The following is a 20,051-nucleotide window of genomic DNA, read 5'->3' as shown; positions in this document are numbered from 1 at the left end:
TATGCTGCAGGTTTCCATTTAAAATGCAGCCAGGAATCTTTTGCATATGTGTTTTCGTTGGGAAGCAGCAATAGAGACACTGTCAAATTAATGAATATCGTGTTAATTCAGAAGGAAATTAAATCTGGGTTATTATCGAATAGTTGGCATATTGGTGCATGTAATGTTGGCTCTTTCTCCATAACCTCAATTGACTGGAACGGTCGATGCTATGGATATTTGCAAATCTTTGTTCTTGTGTAGCTAACAAATACATATTTTTCCATTCTAATCTGGATGCTTAGCATTACGTAGACACAGATAAAGCTCATGTTAGGTTTTTAAAACATTCAGACTTGAAAAATGTCACCCTTTAAACATAAAGAGGTTTCCTCTGAAGAAGTCCTATTTGCATTGTTGAATTTTTCTTTGAGGGTATTGTTTAGGTTGTGATTATTATTGCTCATTGATTCATTTTATGTAATTTTTCAGAGCTCAGACTTTCAAGAAGCAAATGGGAGAGTAGACTTAGAGGATTGTTGACCAGCCTCCATACGATGTTCAGGACAATGCACCCTTCAGAGGAATGGGTAATGTTACACTGGCACCTTCATTTCCATTTTATTGGTTCAATGTTTTTTAAGCTGAAATATTGGTGTTAATATATGTTTTAAACGGAACAACCTATTAAAAGCTATTTTCAGGTAGGTTGGAAACTTCCAAGAAAATATAGCCTGGGGGCAGAGGTTGGGGGAAGCTAGTATCAACACTAAATTGAGATGTAATACATTGTGTTCACTTGCAATGGGAGAAGGAGCCCTGAATTTTACCTGGTTCTTTCCGTGACACGCAACATTCTGTTATTCTAAGGAGACGTGTCTAAAGCCTTAAATTCCATTATTATTCAGGAAGAGCTATATGAAAAAGATGTCTACTGGTAAGGTGATACCCCACAAGTGGGGGGCAGGGTGGAGAGAAAAAATATTAAGAAAATTTTAATTGTCAGAATGGTCATGGGTATCTTCCAAATATGGATCGATCTCACTTACGTACAACTCACTGGGTGGGATATACCTACAGAACGACCAAAGTATGGTGATGATCCTTCCGCCAGCATTTGATGCCTCAACTATGCAGAAAGATAAGGTGTATTCTCCGTACTGAACTTGAAAGGGCATTGAGCAAACATTGCAGCTACTGGCAGCCTTAAACAGGGCGATTACATAAACAAACAGTTGAGGGATTTCCTATAAGATAAACCCCTTTCCAGAAGGGGCAGCTAAATGCTTGAGTTTTCAAAGAAAATATTTACCCAGGGAGAGGTGAGCAATGGAATACATTTAACAATTAAGGCAACACACACGGGACACTCCTCCTTCTTCAGATGTCCATCGGAACAGCATTTCTAAGCATTTACTGTAAAAGTACAAGTTATCTTAAAATGTGTGATTGTTGAAAGTCTGGTTGCATTTTTTTTTTTTTTATTGTGGGAAAAAAACCCACCTTCTTACATTCTCAAATGTGATTTGTATTACTTCTTGGTGGGCAGAGAATCCTCATGAAAACCGCTATAACTTTATAGCAGAGGTTGGTGAGGGCAGTCTGGTTTAATTTACAAAACCAGACATCAGAGCCAGCATTGCTGGAAGACATCAGCTCTGGAAAGGCAAGCACATCTGCGCCTGATAGTGGCTGGCTCCCAGCAGCTTCAGTTGCTCTCCAAAGGCATCTACTGGGCCACGCCTGTGTTCGCTGTAGTCAATGCCAGATCAATCCTTTTAATCGATTGGCAAGGTGACAGTGATTTACCAAAACCTGAAGATCATATTCACATCTAGACATAGATGCAAGCTTTCTTTAATGCGCCTAAGAAAAATGCTTTAAGTTCCCTAATTCTGTATCAAGCTTGGGGGCTTCTTGGTTTGTAAGTTTAGAAATGACCCTTGATGTCAGCCATGGTCCCAAGGATCTGCATTTTTTCTCCCCTGCCAATACAGTCTTTGGAGTTTGCTGAGGAAAGATTTCATTTGACTCTCCTGCCAGGTCAGTACAGGTAGCCCAGGCCAAAAAAAAAAAAAATCCATTTCAGCCCAACTCCAGGACCTAGCGTGGTGAAGTTTTCTGCTTAGAGATGCATGCTTACTTTGTAGATGCCCAGTGGTCAGGATTCATCCTTGTCAACCAGGGGCACCATCTCTTATAGAGGAGACCTCTCCCAGTTGAAAAGTTTTATAGGGTGTGTAGGGAGTCATCTCAGGGAAAAAAGATCCTGCAGGATGCAGAGTTAGTTACTTAGGTGCACCCGACTCACCTGATAATCCATCCATAGACTCCAGAGGGCTGCAGCTGGATAAACTAAGCTGCACTGTCATTTACAGGGAAAGAAAAAAAAAAAAGCACTCTTCCAAATCCAAGGGGAGACAATAAATTTTATGAAGGATCCCAAGTAATGTACTTGATGTCACCTGGAGGGGTTTTAACTTGTTCACTCTTCTGTCAGTTTCTGGCCAAAGTGAAGAACTACCGGGTTATATTTACAAATACGCTCGTTAAAGGAGGATATCTTTCCGATTAATTACCCTGTGCTTTCACGGTTGCTATGGTACTGCCATTGTATGCAAAGGTGAGGATCCAGCCCTAGCTAATCCTTGCCTCCCCATCTGGTCAGTTTCAGTGTATACATCCCCTCTCGGGTGTTATCCTTCATTTAGCAAAACCTTGTGTTTCCTACCCCATTCCACTGCCACCGATATTGAATGTAACACGGTGATTCACACATTGATTGCGCCTGTGTATCTCTAACAGGCTGCATTTCTTCAGTGGGCTGGCTGCAGTGCTGAGTTTTGAGACCTGTGAGGTTGCTGCTCTTTCATTTTTTTCAACTAGCTATCCCATAGGTTCTGCCCCCAACATCCTGTAATGCAATACGAGAAATACACCTGTGTTCAGATTAAGCCACTCATTTGAAAACGCTTTTTATTAGGAAAGTTTTCGAAACAGTCAGAAGTGGAAAAAATAGTACAGTGAAGTCCCCTTGACCCCTCATCTGGCTCAATCCATAATTATGATTTTGCCATACCTGCTTCATCTCTCCCTCCCTGCCTCGGGCTGCACTCTGTTAAAGCAAATGCCAGAATCATGTCATTTCACCCCTGTGCACTGCAGAATACCTTTTAGAAAGTATATGGGCATTTTCTTACATAACCAGAAGGCTATTTTCAGAGCTAATAGAATTAATGACAGTTCCCTGGCATCGTGTGATATCCAGTTCATAATTCACATTTCCTAGATTTCTCAAAAGTCCAAACCACTCGAGGCAGTCATTCCTCTACACAAGCAAGTGGGAGCATCAGGTCCTTACCCAAGTTTCTATGCACCCAGGGCTCCCCACACTTGGTAGGGGCTCCGTTAGTTTGTTGAATCTGGCCTTTTGTTTGAGGAAAGAAATCAGAAGTGACACAAGGAGAGGGAGTTTTTCCCGGGCAGCAGCAGCTCCCGGGTTGAAGCCTGAGAAAGCTAATATTGATTTCTGTAGCCTCCTGCCCAAGTGTGGTAATGCTCCTCGTGAATATCGGAGGCATATTGAAAAGGCCGCCTTCCCGGGGCCGTCTCTGTTCTCTGCTCGCTGTGTGCATCTGCAGTTAATTGAGAAGCTGATTAAAGAATCAACTAACCTAAATTGAGTGGTTTTGTTGTCTCCTTTTTCATTTGATTCAGCTATAAAAGATTAAGTAAATGCATTTCCCCTCCCTCCCAAAGGTGCAAAATCTCGAACGCATGCCAGCTAACTGTTCTCTCTTATGACTAATTGATGTTTTGCACTCACAGCCTTGAAAAATAATCCTTTCCATGCCCAGTGCTGGTTGTAATGAGATATATTATGCTGACAGCTTGAGCCCTTGTTGAAGGTATGGAACTCAGCATGTAAATAATTGTGTCTGCGATTTAAACATTTTGTATAAACGGTGCACCGTTTGGGGTGAAGGCCTTCACCCTGTGTGGCCCCTGCAGCCTTTAACCAGCCTCGTGTCACCTGGCAGGGCACCTAGCACAAGCCTCGGCAAATGGGGAGTAGTCAACAAATGTTTGTAGAATGAATGAATGAACAAATGAGTACCGAAAAACCCATCTTAACCCAATAAAGGTTTATTTCTCACCAGAAAGAGAAAAAAAAGAAAAACTAACTCAGCTCGTCCCAGACGAGAACACAGGAGGCTCTGCCTGAGTTCAATCCCTTGTGCGAGGACCATCGGCGATGGGTTGACTCACACCGGCCAGCCCCAGGGTGCAGATGAAATCCTTCATTTCAAATGAGTATTTAATGTGGTTTTTCTTCTTACAAGATCTGGTCATCTCTCTAGCACTCACAAATTCGTATTTCGAATTCTGGGTAAGAAAGTAAAAAAAAAAAAATCACAGTTAAAAGAGCTCTAAAGCCATCGGTAACAATGTTTCGCTTACGAAAAGCATGAGAACAGATTGACTCAGCCGGGCATGAGGAGTGCCCCTGTGGGCGGAAGATTCCTACGGGAGCTGCTGACTGGTCCAAAGGTTTATACAAGAACTCCAAAACCATACCTACCGTTTGACCGGGTCATCGCACTTGTGGGACCGTATCCCAAGGAAATCATCCAAACGACAAAACCTAATCTGACAAGGATATTTAATGGCAAAGCCATTTAGAATAGGGGAAAATTGGAGACAACCCACATGCCCAACCGTAAGGAGATTGGCTAAGGCAAGAATAGCGGATCAACTTGGTGGCGCACCACACATCCATTAGAGCACCCAGCACGTGGTTTGCTTCAATGTGTGGCGATGTCTGTGCTAAATAATGTTAATTAGAAAAAGCAGAACATGGAACATCATGTGCCCGGTGATTACGACCCCATAAAAATATACCTGGTATTTTGAAAAGGGTCAGAGGGGCACCAAGAGTCATGTAAGTGTACAACTGAAACTAATACATTATTGTACATCAATTATTCTTCAGTAAAATAAATACATAAAGCAATTGTAGAGAGAGATTTATATAGATTCTAGATAGTGTATATATATTGTAGATTGCATAGATACATATATTGTAGATTGCATATATATATATATATACACACACACACACACTGTGAGGTTCACTGAATTCCTTTTCTGTCTTGTTTAAGTGTGTATTGCATAGAAAGGAAAGGAAAGGAGGGAGGGAGGGAGGAAAAGAAGCTGCCAACTGCAAACTGGGGCTGTCATTGAAAACATTCTGTCGTTCGCTGTTGTTCATAGATTAAGAACACCAGAGAGAAATACAAGTAGGAAATCAGAAAGAGCCAGGAATATCTAAATCTGGTCTATAGGCCTAATAGAAAGTCGAAATTCATTTGGAACCAGATCCCTTCTGAATGCCTCGCAGCCCTGGATCAACAACTGGAAGCCATAATGACCAAGATGTGTTCAGACTCCTACAGGGAAAGACAACTTCCCACAGCCAGCAATGTGTGTTCCTTAGCTAAACCACTTCTCCAGTGATGTCACCTTTAAAGAAAAAAAATCAACATCTGCAGAATCCACCATCACCCCGCAGGAAACAGCATGCCAAAACCTTTAAAATTGATTTCTGTGCATTTGCATCACATCTTCCAGATTCTGTGGCTTAAATTAATCACTAATGAAAATTAGAAAGCCTTAGTTTGGGATTGTATTTGCAGCATGGCAACTAAAGGAGGGAGTGTCTTGGAAAATAAGTAAAATCATTGCCTTAGGACTTAGTCCCATGGTTCACTGTGGGACATCTTCAGAGATCTTTTAAAAATCTTTTGTCCGTGCCAAAATTAGCCTTCATTGTTGTTGATTTTCCTTCTCGGTATTTCTCCGAAACGCAATTATAATTAAGAAGTGAGACCGTAATGTGTTTTGGAAGAAAGAGCATCATATGCCTGTGTCTGTTGGAGCATTTTAAATATTACAGGAGCAAATCGAGGGGGGAAACATGCCCTTAAAATTATTTAAGGTATCAAGACAGGCAATCTCAGCACCCACGTTGGGAGGAAGCCCAAGACGAGGACAGACAGGTGAAATGTGTTTGATCTGAAAGTTTTCATTTATGCCACCATTTTATGGCTGCGAAGGGACTGCGGCAAAATGGTGGCTCCCCATCCGGGAATCTCTGTGCACAGGGTCTGTGTGGAACAGCCGCCCCCTGCGAGGCGCTTAATATGTCGGTGCAGCCTTAAAAGCAGCCCCCTTGCCACCACACACACTGATTCTCTGGCATTTGTACTGATATTAAAGTTGCAAAATCAAATATTAAGAAGCCATATGTTCTTCTCAAAGGAAAAAGATTTACCAGTTTAATTAAACAGTGCATCCCTTTCCTCTGCAGCTCCCTCTCTTCCCGCCCCCATGGCCCCCTGGAGAATAGGAAGAATTTTGGTGCCACAAGAAACCTAGAGCCCCAAGGAGCCTAAATGCTTTGACTGTGTCTGTGAGCATGATGTCTATTTAAAGACAAGCGCCTGGGTCTTGCTTTTCCTCTCTTAGCCACTGTTGGAAGTACATTCAGTGTGATTTTTCTCTCTAGTTGTCAAATAAGCAGCGATTCTGTTCATTTTGTAGGTTTTTCTTTTTATATACGAAGGAATGAAGAAGTAGACGCTGATCACTCCCCTATTTATCCTTTGCCTCCGTCTTCTCTCAGACTCTCAGATTCTAGAGAAGTTCCTCATCTTTGGCTTTTCACATGCCCAGGTGTGTGTGTGTGTGTGTGTGTGTGTGTGTGTGTGTGTGTGTGTGTGTGTGTGTGTGAGAGAGAGAGAGAGAGAGAGAGAGTTGCCTTTCCTCAGCTATAAAATGGAGACAGTACTCCTTGTTCTACTTCAGCAGGTGGGGTTCTTATGAGGATGGAATGAGATCAAGAACGTGCAAGTGCTTTGAGAAGTTGAAAGCACACTGCCATTGAAAGTGGTTGCTATCTTTTCCTTTGAGATCTTGATAGTATTTATGCTACAGGTTGCGTGTGGAGCTAGACGATTTCCACATTTCGGTAGTCATTTGCTGAAAGGTAAATACTCTTCCAGTGAATTCAACCAATGCTTTGGTAAGGTTTGTCCATTAGACAGGTTCACACTGTTTCCATATTGGTCACTCTTTGAGTTCTGGGTTAGCCCTGTACTTCAGAGGTGCAAGAAAAATGACCAAGGGAGCCCCCAGATCAGCTTAGGCAAAGGGGAGGGATGGAAGCAGCATGGGGAGGAGGAAATGGAAAATGGGCTCTTTTCATCACTGGTTACTTCTGGAAAAATATGCCTGGGGGAGAGGAAAGAGGCTTGGATGCCATTTTCTTTGGCGAAAGGTAATTAAATCAGTGTAAGTCTTTATTGCAAAATCTTGTTTAAAATAGTCTTCAGAAAGTGCTGGGGTGCCCCCTTGTACTGAGGCAGTTTGTAATTAAGATCATGACCTCAAGCTGTTGCTACTGAGTTGCTAAGGAATATCAGCTATCCGAAGCTATGTGAATCCATTCACAGTCAAGATGAAATGTTAGGCCTGCTTGGTAAGGCTTTATTCAGAGACCTTAGGAAGGCTTTATTCAAAATGGCTGGCTCTGTTGTCCTGCAGCTCCATATTCGAGAATAGATTGCATCATATGAGGGGAGTGTGGGGTTTTCCCAGACGCCAGACCCCTGGGGGATCTTCATCTCTACGGGGTGTGGGTGTCCTTCCTCACCTTCACACAGTCAGCACTTGGTCCATTTTACACTGGTCTCCTCAGACTGCCATCTCCACACCTATGGGGGGTGGGCCGCCAAACATTTGGGGGACTTGGCGAGCATTTTGAGGTGTCACAGGAGGATGCCACGGATTTCAGCAGCCTGACCTTCGTTGGGTACAGCAGTTCACACCATTTCACTTTATAAAAGTTAGCGGCAAGTAGAAAACAGAATAATAAAAGTGTTGATACTATTGAAAAGAAGCTTGGGTATCTCAGGCATAATATGATTGAGATAAGGATGGAAATCATTATATACCCCCAAATTAGAGACTCATTAATCTTCATTGTTGGACTCGGTTTTTTTGTTTTTGTTTTTTTTTACTTAAGACACTAGAGGCTCAGTTGTGAAAGCAAAGAACACAATTAGAGAATATGTGCAAAATGCTGTGAAAGTATCATTTAAAATGATCTGGGGTTTTCGAGAGTATTTTTGGTTTTCTGGGAATGGAACACCCACACCCTATCCTTCCTGTATTGTGTAAGACAGTTTTCCACATGCTCTCGAACCTCTGTGTGTGTTTTTGGGAATCAAAAACACCAACGGCCATCTGGCCAGCTTTTCTCTGTTCCATGGACCTAAAAGTTCAATCTTTTAACCATACTATTTCTCTGCCTCTCCTTTATCCTGACCAAAGTCCTGTCTGTCAACCCAGCCCCACCACCCCCAGGTGATCGGGCTTGGCCATACAAGCCTTCAGCCAACACTCCCTTTTCTGAGCTCCTCCCACAGCAGAATTACTACTTTAATACAGACCAACTCAGAACTGTTCTGGTCTCGCTCCAACTGAATCATAAGCCCTCTGGGGCGAGTACGTGTCTCTTGCCTCTTCTCCGTCCACCAGGGTATAGACTAGGGAGCTGGGCACTGTTATGATCTGAATTGTGTCTGCCTCAAATTCGTATATAGAAGTTCCCACTCCCAGGACTTCAGAATGTAACCATAATCAGAGATGAGGTCTTTAAAAAGGTGATTAGTCAAAATGAGACCATCGGGATGGGGCTCCGATCTAGTATGACAGACATCCTAATAAGAAGAGGAAGAGACATTGGGGCCACACGCGCAGAGAAACAACCGTGTGAAGGGGTCAGCAAGAAGGTGGCCGTCTACAAGCTAAGGAGAGAGGCCTCAGAGGAAACCAACCCTACCAGCACCTTGACCTTGGACTTTCGGCCTCCAGAACTACGAGAAAATAATTTTCTGTTGTTTAAGCCATGCGTGGTCTGTGGTATGTTGGTTGCTATGGAAGCCCTAGCAAACTACTGCAGGTACATTGTAGGTACTCTCTGAATATTTCTAGGTTATCTCTTTGGAGGAGAGGGAGGAGAACAAGCAAAAGGAAAGCTATTAAAATACAGCAATACAACCGAGGTAAAAAAATCAACCAAATATCATAAACAGGAATAACAGTATTAACTAAATAAGCAGGAGTTAGGCTAACAAAAACTGGTAAATCTACACATCTGGGGGTCATCACACAGAAAAGCTAAGATTTATGGAGCATTTACTATGTGCCAGGCTAGTAAGTAGAGGAGTCAGGCTATAAATGCAGGCAGTCTGACTCTGGGGCAGATATGTGCTCTTAGACTGGCCTAATCCCCCACTCACTGAGCATGCTTTCAAGGTGCGTCAACCTTGAAAACCTCAAATACATTTTGCCAGATGCCTCTGGGTTTTTTTTTTTAACAATTTTATTGAGGCACAATTTATATCCTATAAAATGCACCCATTTTAAGTGTATAGTGCCTTACTTTTTAAACTTCTGCATTTTGAGCAAAATGGAATATTTTGTTTCACTTATATTTAGTTCATCAAGATGTTATTTCATAAAAGCTATTTGATATTTAAGAATCCTCTGGTTCTTCCCTATAATGTACTTTTTTCCTAGAAACAGTAATTGCAATTAGCAACATGTAAATAGTATCCGATCCCAACCACTCTGAGTTCTGTTCAGTCCTTCTAGCTACTAATTCTTGAGTGAGTTCAAAACTCCAACACGGTTGGAGTTGAATTTCTAAACTAGATTCTTTAGTACAGATAAAGGGATGCATCTTGAGAAGACCATTGTTAAATGTGGCTGAACAAAGCCTGCTAAAGATTTGGAAGAGTCCACTGGAGTGGCCATTCCTACATGTTCCTGTTGTCCACTTGACATTAAAACAAAATATTTAGATGTGAAAGGCTACTTTCTGCAGTGAACTGAGCCTATTTGGGGTCAGTTTTGAGCTGGATCACAGAGTCTCCTGAGTTCCAAGTGAACTAAGTGATAAATTTGTTCGAACCTTTTCTAACATTTAAATGCCCCCCCACCACACCGCAACATGCCGCTTCTGCCTGAACCCTTGATGGAGGTCTCACTACCTGTCTTGACAGCTTGAGAGAAGCCTCGATCATGAGCTCCCCCTCCTTAGGTTGAGTACAAATTTACTGCTCTGTCACTCCCACTAATCTGTCCTTTTGTTGCTTTCCAAGACTATGCGGAAAACAATCAGCTCCATTCCCCATCCCTAGCTCCTCTGATGTTTGAAGGCAGTTCACAGGTTCCCAGCCTCGGTCAGCAGTCCCTCATTAACAAGCTTTTGAACCCCTAGATTACAGTAGGAATTCTCTTTGCATATTTTTCAAAATGCCTCTTATAATGTGTCACCTAGAACCGAGCACAATCCTCTAGATGTGGTCTAATCAGTGCAGAGCACAGAGGACCTTCATCTTCCCTTTCCCCCAACTTTATTGAAGTATAATTGACAAGTAACAATTGTGGATGTTTAAGGTACACAATGTGATGATTTGATAATAGGTTGTGAAATGATGACCACGATCAAGCTAATTAATACCTCCGTCACCTCCCACAGTTACCATTCTGTGTGTGTGGTGAGAACATTTAAGATCTACTATCTTAGCACATTCCAAGTATACAATACATTATTATTAACTAGTCACCATGCAGTACATTAGGTCTCTGGAACTTACTCATCTAATAACTGAAAGTTTGTACCCTTTGACCAACATCTCCCCATTTCCCCCATTCCCCAGCCCCTTGGCAGCCACCGTGGTTCCATGAATTCGACTTTTTTTTAAAGATTTGTTTATTTGAGAGAGAGAGAGAGAGAGAGAGAGCATGAGCAGGAGGGGCAGAGGGAGAGGGAGAGAGAATCTCAAGCAGACTCCATGCTGAATGTGGAGCACGACGCAGGGCTCAATCTCAGGACCCTGAGATCATGACCTGAGCCGAGACCAGAGCTGGACGCTTAACCGACTGTGCCACCCAGGTGCCCCTTGACTTTTAAAAAAAAAAAAACATTTTATTGGGCACCTGGGTGGCTCAGTCAGTTGAGCGTCTGCCTTTGGCTCGGGTCATGATCTCAGGGTCCTGGGATCAAGCCCCACGTCGGGCTCCCTGCTCAGCAGGGAGCCTGCTTCTCCCTCTCCCACTCCCCCTGCTTGTGCTTTCTCTCTGTGTCTAATAAATAGCTAAAATCTTTTTTAAAAAATTTATTTATTTATTTAGAGAGAGAGAGAGAGAAAGGGAGAAAGAGCATGCGTGAGTGGGGGGAGGGGCAGAGGGATAGGGAGAGAGAATCTCCAGCAGACTCCCTGCTGAGCATGGAGCCCAACTGGGGGCTCAATCCCATGACCCTGAGATCATGACCTGAGCCGAAATCAAGAGTCGGAAGCTTAACCAACTGAGGCACCCTGGTGCCCCCATGAATTTGACTTTTTAGATTCCATATACAAGCAAAAGCATAGTATTTGTCCTTCCGTGTCTGGCTTGTTTCATTAGCATAATGTCCTTCAGGTTCAGGATCCCTCATCTTCTACTTGGAGTTAGGTTGAACCATGTACAATTGCCAGTTTGTAGGTCGAAAATGGTCAGATATCAGCAACTTCAACTGGTCAATCTACTATATTTCTATTAATACAACCTAAGATCATACTATCTGTTTTCGGAGCAACTTCATACTGTTGACAAATACGGACCTTAATCAACCAAAACTTAGAACTCTTTCTGTGTTCTGTGCTCACCGCTGATCCACATTCTCCCTGTCTTGAAATTGTGCGGTTGCTTTTGTGGACCTAGGCCCTCATTTACATTTCTTTCAGATAATATTTGAAGAAGCCTTTGGAGATCTTGGTTCTAGCGTCCAGAACATAGACTCTCCCTCATCTTTGTGTCATTGCCAATCAGATCATCATGCCATCAAAATCCTCATGCAGGTTGGTGGTGATGGGGGCGAACATTACTGGGCCAAGGGAAGAAGCTGAAGAGCAGAGATCTTGGTAGTTACCCCTCCCTTCTGTTTCAGGGAACCAAGTTACTTTGTACTTACTCCAGCAGAGCATGGATCTGACTTGAGAGTTCTCCCTCTCCCTTCCTCTGTGGCCACTTACTCTCGGGCATCACACACACCTCTCTGGGTGGTCAACTGGGCAACAAGCATACTCTTCAGTGATCTTCACCAAGAGGCCAGGTGCCTTCCACAGGGCTCTTTTGTTTGATATTTGGCTACTGCCTCCAGACCTGGTCATGCCCCCTTGGAAGGGCTCTTTGGTTCCCTCTGAAGGAATTCCCGTATCTGACCCCAGTGAAGCCTCTTAGACCTCTGGCAGAGCTTGACACTTGATGCTACCTCTCATTGTGCCCCCCATCCCCTCCCCACCCCCCCCAGTACTGATGTCCACCTGGCCAAACCCCTTTGTGTGGAAATGCAGCCCTGCTTTCCAAGACCTTGCTTCAGGCAGAACTCTTCCCAACACTTGAGGAACTCGGTGCCTAGGGAACGGAGTTGGGGGGACTTAGAGCTGTCCTGTGTCCAACCTCGCCAGGCCGCTTTCTCTCTTCTGATTGACAGGCCCTTCTGCAGCTCCGAACTTCTCCACTCTCTTCTGGCTGAGGCCAAGAATGTTATCATTGGCAATTCCTTCCTTGGACTTGACATTCTTCCCTGTTAAGCTATAATGTCTTCCAGGAAAGGTAAGCTGCACAAAAAAAGGAAGCCCACAAAAGCCCGTGTTTGTCTAGGAGGCAGGTCCAATTGTTCGCCCCTTTTCTAGACGAGAAAACTGAGGCTCAGGACGCCGGGGTGGCTCAGCGGGTTGAGCGTCTGCCTTCGGCTCAGGTCGTGCTCTCAGGGTCCTGGGATCAAGCCGGGAGTCGTCAGGCTTCCTGCTCCGCGGGGAGCCTGCTTCTCCCTCTCGCTCTGCCTCTCCCCCGGCTTGTGCTCTCTTGCGCGCTCTCTCTCTCTCTGACAAATGGATGAATAAAATCTGTAAAAAAAGAAAGAAGAAAGAAAGAAGAAAGGAAGGAAGGAAGGAAGGAAGGAAGGAAGGAAGAAAGAAAGAAAGAGAAAGAAAGAAAGAAAGAAAGAAAGAAAGAAAGAAAGAAAGAAAGAAAGAAAGAAAGAAAGAAAGAAAGAAAGAAAGAAAGAAAAAGAAAGAAAGAAAAAGAAAGAAAGAAAGAGAGAAAGAAAGAAAGAAAGAAAGAAAAAGGAAGAAAGAAAACTGAGGTTCTGGGGCTCGGAGAAGTTAGGTCATTGGCCCAAGGTCACACAGCTAGCAAGGACCAGGACTGGGCTCTAAACACAGGGAGTCTGGCCCCAGAACTCCAGCGCCCCTGTCCCTGGCTGGCTTACTGCTCACTCCCTCCACGAGGGTTTCCTGTTGGTGTGGAGACCAGTCCACACTGCTTAGACAGTGAGTGGGCGCCAGAGAGCCTCCTGCGGCAGCTCTGCGGGGCCCTTCCGTATGGAGAGGGCCATTGTCCCCACCAGGGGCACTCTGATGGGCCCAGGGCAAAGTTAATGAGCGGATGGCAGATTTGGACTTGCCTCATCAATGTTTCTGCAAGGGTCATTGCTATTTGAGTAATGTAGTACAGCTTCATAAACCAGAGGGGTTCCAGCTCTCCAGGAAACCTGATATAATAACACAGTGTTTGTTGTCAGCTGAATAGCAGCAGAGACGGGCTGATTTGTTTGGGTGAGCAAATAAGCCCACAGGCGAGCTGAAGTGCATCACAGACTCTCAGAACTAGATGGGGCTTTAGAGAGTCATCTGGTCTAGTAACCCATAAAACAATCGCCTCTGAATTCCGCCCCACCGTGTGCACACACCACCATCACCGGTAGTCCAGCTTGAACACCTCCAAGAATGGGGAACTCACTACCTCCCACAGCTGCCTCTTCTGTCTCTTAAGAGTGAGAATGCAATTCAGTCCTGGCGAATGACAAGGGGTTCTGTAACTGTCAGAAGCTCATCGCTTAAGTGGCTAGGAAGGAGAAGTCTCGATACCTCTACCAGGACCTCTGTCTCTGAGAGGTCACTCATATTCAAGAGGAAAAAGGACTTCAGACTTTTCTTAGGAAGCTGTCATGAGAAGCCTGGTGAGGTACATGGGAACGACCACAGGAAGTCCTATGGGAGTTTTCTAATGGAGCGGCCACAGGGAGCTTCCGAGCGGAGCTTCTGGGACATCCCCACTCGGCTCCACTGCCCTTTGTCTGGGCCCCGGGCCCCCCAGAGACAGGACTCCTACAGTGAACTTGACAAAGGAGAGCAGAGAAAGATTCCTGAAGCCCAGCCTTCAGTTAGAGGGCTCTCTGTGAGGCAGGCTGGCCAGCGATCCAGCAGGCGGTCAGGGAATCTCTGCACCAGCAAACCCAGTCCAAGGCCCCAAAGGGAACAGGCGACAAAGCAGAAAGACCTGTTACAGACCCAGCCGAGAAAGGGTTCAGGCATCAGCCTCCTTCGCATGGGGTCATCCTACTCAGAGGCCTCGGCACTCCGAAGGTCAGGCCGGCCAAGGCCTTAAGGGGTAATGGTAGGTACCAGTTGTACTGCGCACTCAGGCCGCGCCAGGCCAGCTGCCCTGCACTTTAACCCCCACAGTAGATGTTCTTGGTTCCCTCGTTCTTCGGGCTCCGAGAGGTTATATAAAATGCCCTAGGCTACACAGCTGGTAAATGACAGAGCCAGCATTCTAAGCGGAACCTTAACCCAGGCTTCTCCAACTACAGAATCCAGGCGCTAACCACTTGGTCGTGCCGCCTGTCCCACTGAGGCAGGACAGAGTCTCTCTCTCTGCTTCTACAGCCACATTGGATTAATTCTTCACCCCGCCCCCCCCCCCCCACCCCCGGAGTTACCATCTTGTTAAAATTGCCAGCTCTCTTCCAAACCTTCAGTGGCTCCGTTGTTGCTTCCGACACAAAGTTCCAGATCTTAAGGATAGTATTTAAGGTCTCCTCGATTTGGCCACAGCCTGCTTTGGCGATCTGTTTTCTGTTGCTAGCTCCATCTCTCCGTGCTTCACCCCACCTCCTTCTCCCTCATGCCCCTGCCATGCTGGCTGAGTCCCTGGCCTCCGAAAGGCCCCAGCTCATCCCATCTTGGCTCCTGCTGTCCCCTCTGCTTAGAGGTCCCTTCCGTAAGCACCCTCCTTTCTTCACCTGGCTGGCTTCTTCCTTCTGGAAGCCCAGTTGACATGTCAGCCCCTTTCGGAAGTCTCCCTCAATCCCATTTGGAATTATCCCTTCCTTCGCACGTCTCCTATACCCCTTTGCAGTTGATAACCTTGTAAGGTTCTCACGCTGTCTTGTGTTACCGCCACTCCTGTTAAGAGCCGAGAAAATTCCAGGTGCATGCACAGGGGAACCACGCCTTCTATTCAGTTTTGTGGCTGAGTGGAGTTACCGGCATAGGCATCGCTCAACCCAAAACTTAGCCTCTTCTGTGGGATCTCTCCAGGCCTAGGCCATACCAGTAAGTGCAATCCAGGAAGGAAGGGAAGAGGAGCCCAAAAGAGGCTTTGAGAGCTCAGACAGTCTTGCCTTGTTCACTTCCAGGTGTTCCCATCAGCTAATTCACTTCCTCTGTGGTTGTCCCTGTTCAAAAAGCCTCAAACCCCCCTGCTCCAATCTTGCCAAAAACAGACTTTCAAAATATTTTAAGAGCATTAACAGCATGTCTTTGAGGGTATGCTGCATGCAACAACTCAGCATTTCATGTTGAGCCAAAAGAAGCCAGAAGAATGTATCCTGTATCACTTCATTCAATGACATTTAAGAACAGGCCAAACTCACCTATGGTTTTAGGTATCAGGCTAGTGGTTACCTTTGGTGGGGTCAACTGGGTGGGGGCACTGAAGGAAGTTTCTTGGATGCTGAAAATGTTCTTGATCTTGATTTGGGGAGTGGTTCCATGGATGTGTATATGTGTAAAAGGCTACTGAACTGTACACTTAAAGATGGTGCACTTCCCTGTACGTGTGTTATACCTCCATTAAAGAAAATTAAAAACTGGGTGCCTGGGGGTGGGGGGTGGGGCTCAGCCGGTTAAGCGTCTGGGCTCTTAGTATTGGCTCAGGTCATGATCTCAGGGTCCGGGCACCTGGGTGGCTCAGTTGGTTAAGCGACTGCCTTCAGCTCAGATCATGATCCTGGAGTCCTGGGATTGAGTCCCACATCAGGCTCCCTGCTCAGCGGGGAGTCTGCTTCTCCCTCTGACCCTCCCCCCCTCATGTGCTCTCTGTCTCTCATTCTCTCTCTCTCAAATAAATAAATAAATAAAATCTTTTTAAAAAAATGATCTCAGGGTCCGAGGATTGAACCCCGCATCGGGCTCCACACTCAGCAGGGAGTCTGCTTGAGGATTCTCTCCCACTCCCTCTGCCTCTCCCCCTCCCTCTGTGCTCTCAGTCTCTCTAAAATAAATAAATAAATCTTAAAATAACCTTCCCTCCAACTTCCCACAAACCAAACTTTCAAAATACTTGGAGTATTTTTTGTAGAGTAATCTCTACACCCAACATAGGGCTCTAACTTAACCACCCCGAGATCAAGAGGCACATGCTCTGCCGACAGAACCAGCCAGGCACCCCAAATTTAAATTTGATAAGAGCAGGTGGCTCTCAGAAACACCAGTTTGCCTTTCCCCTCCATTCCTACTCATTCTCAAGCTCAGATGACATGTCACCTCTTCTTGTGATGCATTCCCTGGTCCCCACACTCCAAGACAGAAGCAATCCCAACTAGTTAGTAGCACAGCATGAATTAAAGCCTCGCTGGTCAAAGTGTAGACACAGACAAGCAGCATGGGTATTACCTGGGAGCTCCTCCCAACCGGAGAATCACCGGTCCCACCCCAGAGCTACAGAACCAGAATCTGCATTTGAACTTGATCCCAAGGTGACTCATGCACAGTAAAGATTAAGAAGAAAAGAGCGCTTACTCAAATTTGAAAGTGCTTCCAAATTACCCGAGAGGACTTACAATGGCAATCTTTACAATTGTAAATTCATGGGTCCAACCCCAGAGATTCTGATTCAGTAGTTCTAGGGCTGGGAATCTGGATTGTAACAAAAGTGGGCTTGAGGGTTTCCAGGAAAGTTGGCTCAAACTTGGAGAGCCCCTGTTGACCGAGACAACACCACAGATGGTAACTGACCTCTTCCCCACTTCCCAGAAGCCTACGGAACAGGGATCCATCAAGAATTGAGACCTAGCTATCAAAAGAGAGGTTCATGGGAAATAGGAAACCTGGGCCTTCCCCACCAGGGCTCAAAGCTGCCCTTTGCTTACAGCTTGGTGCCCCAGAGAAGCCCACATCCAGGGCCACCTGCTCTCTTTTTGGCACCCTCCATCTGTCTCAAACAGGAGAACACCCACCTCACCCAGGATGTCGGTGTCCTCAGAACAACGACTTTTCTCCTCTAGACGAAATGCCACACACCCACTGCAAGCAAACCATGACCACAAGGAGTCAAAGAACCCTGTCACCTGCCACTGTGGGCCAAGGCTCCCTGGACAGTTGCAGCCATGAGTACCCAAAGGTCTCTGCCAAGCCCAGCACCCTGGAGCCAGAGAGCAAGGGGGAAGCTCAGCAGGAAATACTAGTCCTAACTAGTGTTAGGAACCCGTCACCGACAGTTGAAAGCGGCGACATTCAGATGCCCCATCCATGGTCCCTGTCAAGTAAAGGATTTCACTAAGCATTCAGCTAGAGTGGCCAGTTATCAGACTGACAAAATGCAAATGAATACTAATACCCAGAGCCGGTGAGAGGTAGAGAGGGGGACACACACAACTGGGCGAGCATAAATCAAGACTGAGTTTTGGAAGGCATTTTCACAGTACATATCCTGAAAGGAAGGGGCAGAAGTGGGGTACTTAGGGTATCTTGTAGAACTTCAGCTGAAATGGCCCAAAACTCACCTGAGAATATAATCTCCTACCGTTTTTGTTTTTTGGGTATTTTTGCCCATTATATTGGCTAAAGTTGTAAAGAATGAGAACACCCATTGCTGGTGTGAGTGTGAGGAAATGGGCCCTTTTATTTACTAGTGATAGGGTTGACATTGGTCTGTCCTTTCTGGAGGGCATTTTGGAAATTATTATCAAGAGCCGTAAACGTGTGTGCTTGCTAATCTGGCAATTCCATTCTAAGAATTCATATGAAGGAAATAATTGTAAATATGTGAATAGATGTCTACATAGGGACGTTTATCACAATTTTGCTTGTAATAGTGAAAAACGGGAAACAACCTGCATAGGCAACAGCACACAAGTTGAAGAAATGATGAGCCAGGGGCTCCTGGCTGGCTCAGTCGGTGGGGTGTTCCACTCTTGATTTTGGGGGGTCGTGAGTTTGAGCCCCACGGTGGATGTAGAGCTTACTTAAAAAAAAGTGATATTTTTAAAGATTATTTATTTGAGAGAGAGAGCATGAGCAGGGGAAGGGGCAGAGGGAGAGGGAGAACCAGGCTCCCCGATGAGCAGGGAGCCCAATGCGGGACTCGATCCCAGGACCCAGAGATCATGACCTGGGCCGAAGGCAGAGGCTTAACTGACTGAGCCACCAGGTGCCCCCCCCACAAGAAATTTTTTTTTTAAATAAAGAAATGATGAGCCATCTGTACAGTGGGATCTCATGTAGCCATGGAAAAAGTTAGTCAATTTTTATGGGTATACAAAGATGGCCACAATACATAGTTAAATGAAAAATGGGTGTATATAGTAGGATGCTGGTTTTCAAAATATCCATATGTTAGCATGGATTTGTTAGCATAGGAGAAATCCGTTGTGATAGATGAGGGTAGTGTCTAGTCCTTGCATGGGAAGATTACAGAGCCTTCTCAAAATTACGTTGCTTTTTCACATTTTCACATTTTGCTATAACGAATGTGAATTTTTCCTAAAATTTAAAAATAGTAATTCTTTCAAAAACTCAAGGCAGATCAGCCAGGATGAAAACATAAAGGAAGGGCTGCTCTGTGATTAGTCTAACACACCAGTCGCCAAAACACAGAGAACCTCCAGAGTGAAATGCAAAGCAATTGCAATTCGTTCTGGAAATGGGACTTATCTTAAATGGCTAAGGAACAGAGATGAAGCATCACTGATTAAAAGAAGAAAAGAAAGCAGAAGCGGAACTCTTTTGTTTTCCCTAAAAAAAAAAAAAAAAAAAAGGTTACATTGGTGATCCTTCTGGCCTATCTACTTGATTTATGAGGGCAGGAAGCTGAGAGCAAAGTACAGTTAATTGTCACTTTCTGTAGACACTCAGATCCCATTTATATTTAGATGACACACCCATCCCATTGACCCGCCCACCATCAGATGGACTCCTTGCGGGGCAGCCCCCGAGCTTGCAGGGCAGAGCAGAAGAAAGCATGGACAAATGGACATCTTGGAGAGTCAGCGGAGCTGCTGAGAAGCTTCATGAAATTGAATCCCTGAGGCTTAATGAAGAGCAACCACCCAGGAGTGGAGCGAACTGCTCTCTCCCAATAGCCACGAGGCACCCAGCCCAATGCAGCCAGACCAGGGCACTAGGGCAATTGGGGGGGGGGGGGGCGGCAGTAAGAGTTTTTCCACCAGTCATCCCCAGAATGACCCCTCTTACCCCAAATCCTACCAAGAACTGTGCTTTTTTTTTAGAGAGAGGGAGGGGGAAGGGCGGGGGGGAGGGAGGGAAAGAGAGAGAGAGAATCTTATGCAGGTTCCACACCCAACACAGAGCCCTGAGAGGCTCGATCTCACAACCCTGAGATCATGACCTGAGCCAAAACCAAGAGTCGAACGCTTAACCGACTGAGCCACCCAGGTGCCCCAAGAACTGTGCTTTTCAAACTGCTGGCCATGACCCATGCTTGGGTCCTGAGATTACAACCAGCACGTTAAAAATACAATAGAAAGAAATAGTATGGTTTAAGGTCAGAATAGGATGATATATGATAAAAGATAGTGCCTTCCAGGTAGTAAGAGAACAAGTATGTTGTGTGTTTGTGTGCATGGTGTGTATGTACACATATGTGTAAGT

General features: G+C 45.3%; 1 protein-coding gene across 3 annotated transcripts in view; it reads left to right on the top strand.

Annotated features, from left to right (window-relative positions):
* Window positions 1-477: 477 nt before the first annotated feature.
* The window catches only part of ZIC3 (Zic family member 3), an 84,746-nt gene continuing 65,172 nt past the window's right edge, over window positions 478-20,051 (top strand). For all 3 annotated transcript variants that reach the window (XM_027608318.2, XM_027608320.1, XM_027608321.1), the window contains exon 1: window positions 478-569. In XM_027608318.2, the coding sequence (XP_027464119.1) occupies window positions 537-569 (33 nt within the window). In that variant the 5' untranslated portion in view covers window positions 478-536. The remainder of the gene's footprint in view (window positions 570-20,051) is intronic.

The sequence above is a fragment of the Zalophus californianus genome, chromosome X (assembly GCF_009762305.2).
Source record: "Zalophus californianus isolate mZalCal1 chromosome X, mZalCal1.pri.v2, whole genome shotgun sequence".
NCBI lineage: Eukaryota > Metazoa > Chordata > Mammalia > Carnivora > Otariidae > Zalophus > Zalophus californianus.
Note: the sequence above shows the minus strand (reverse complement) of the source record. Positions and strands in the feature narration are given on the sequence as shown.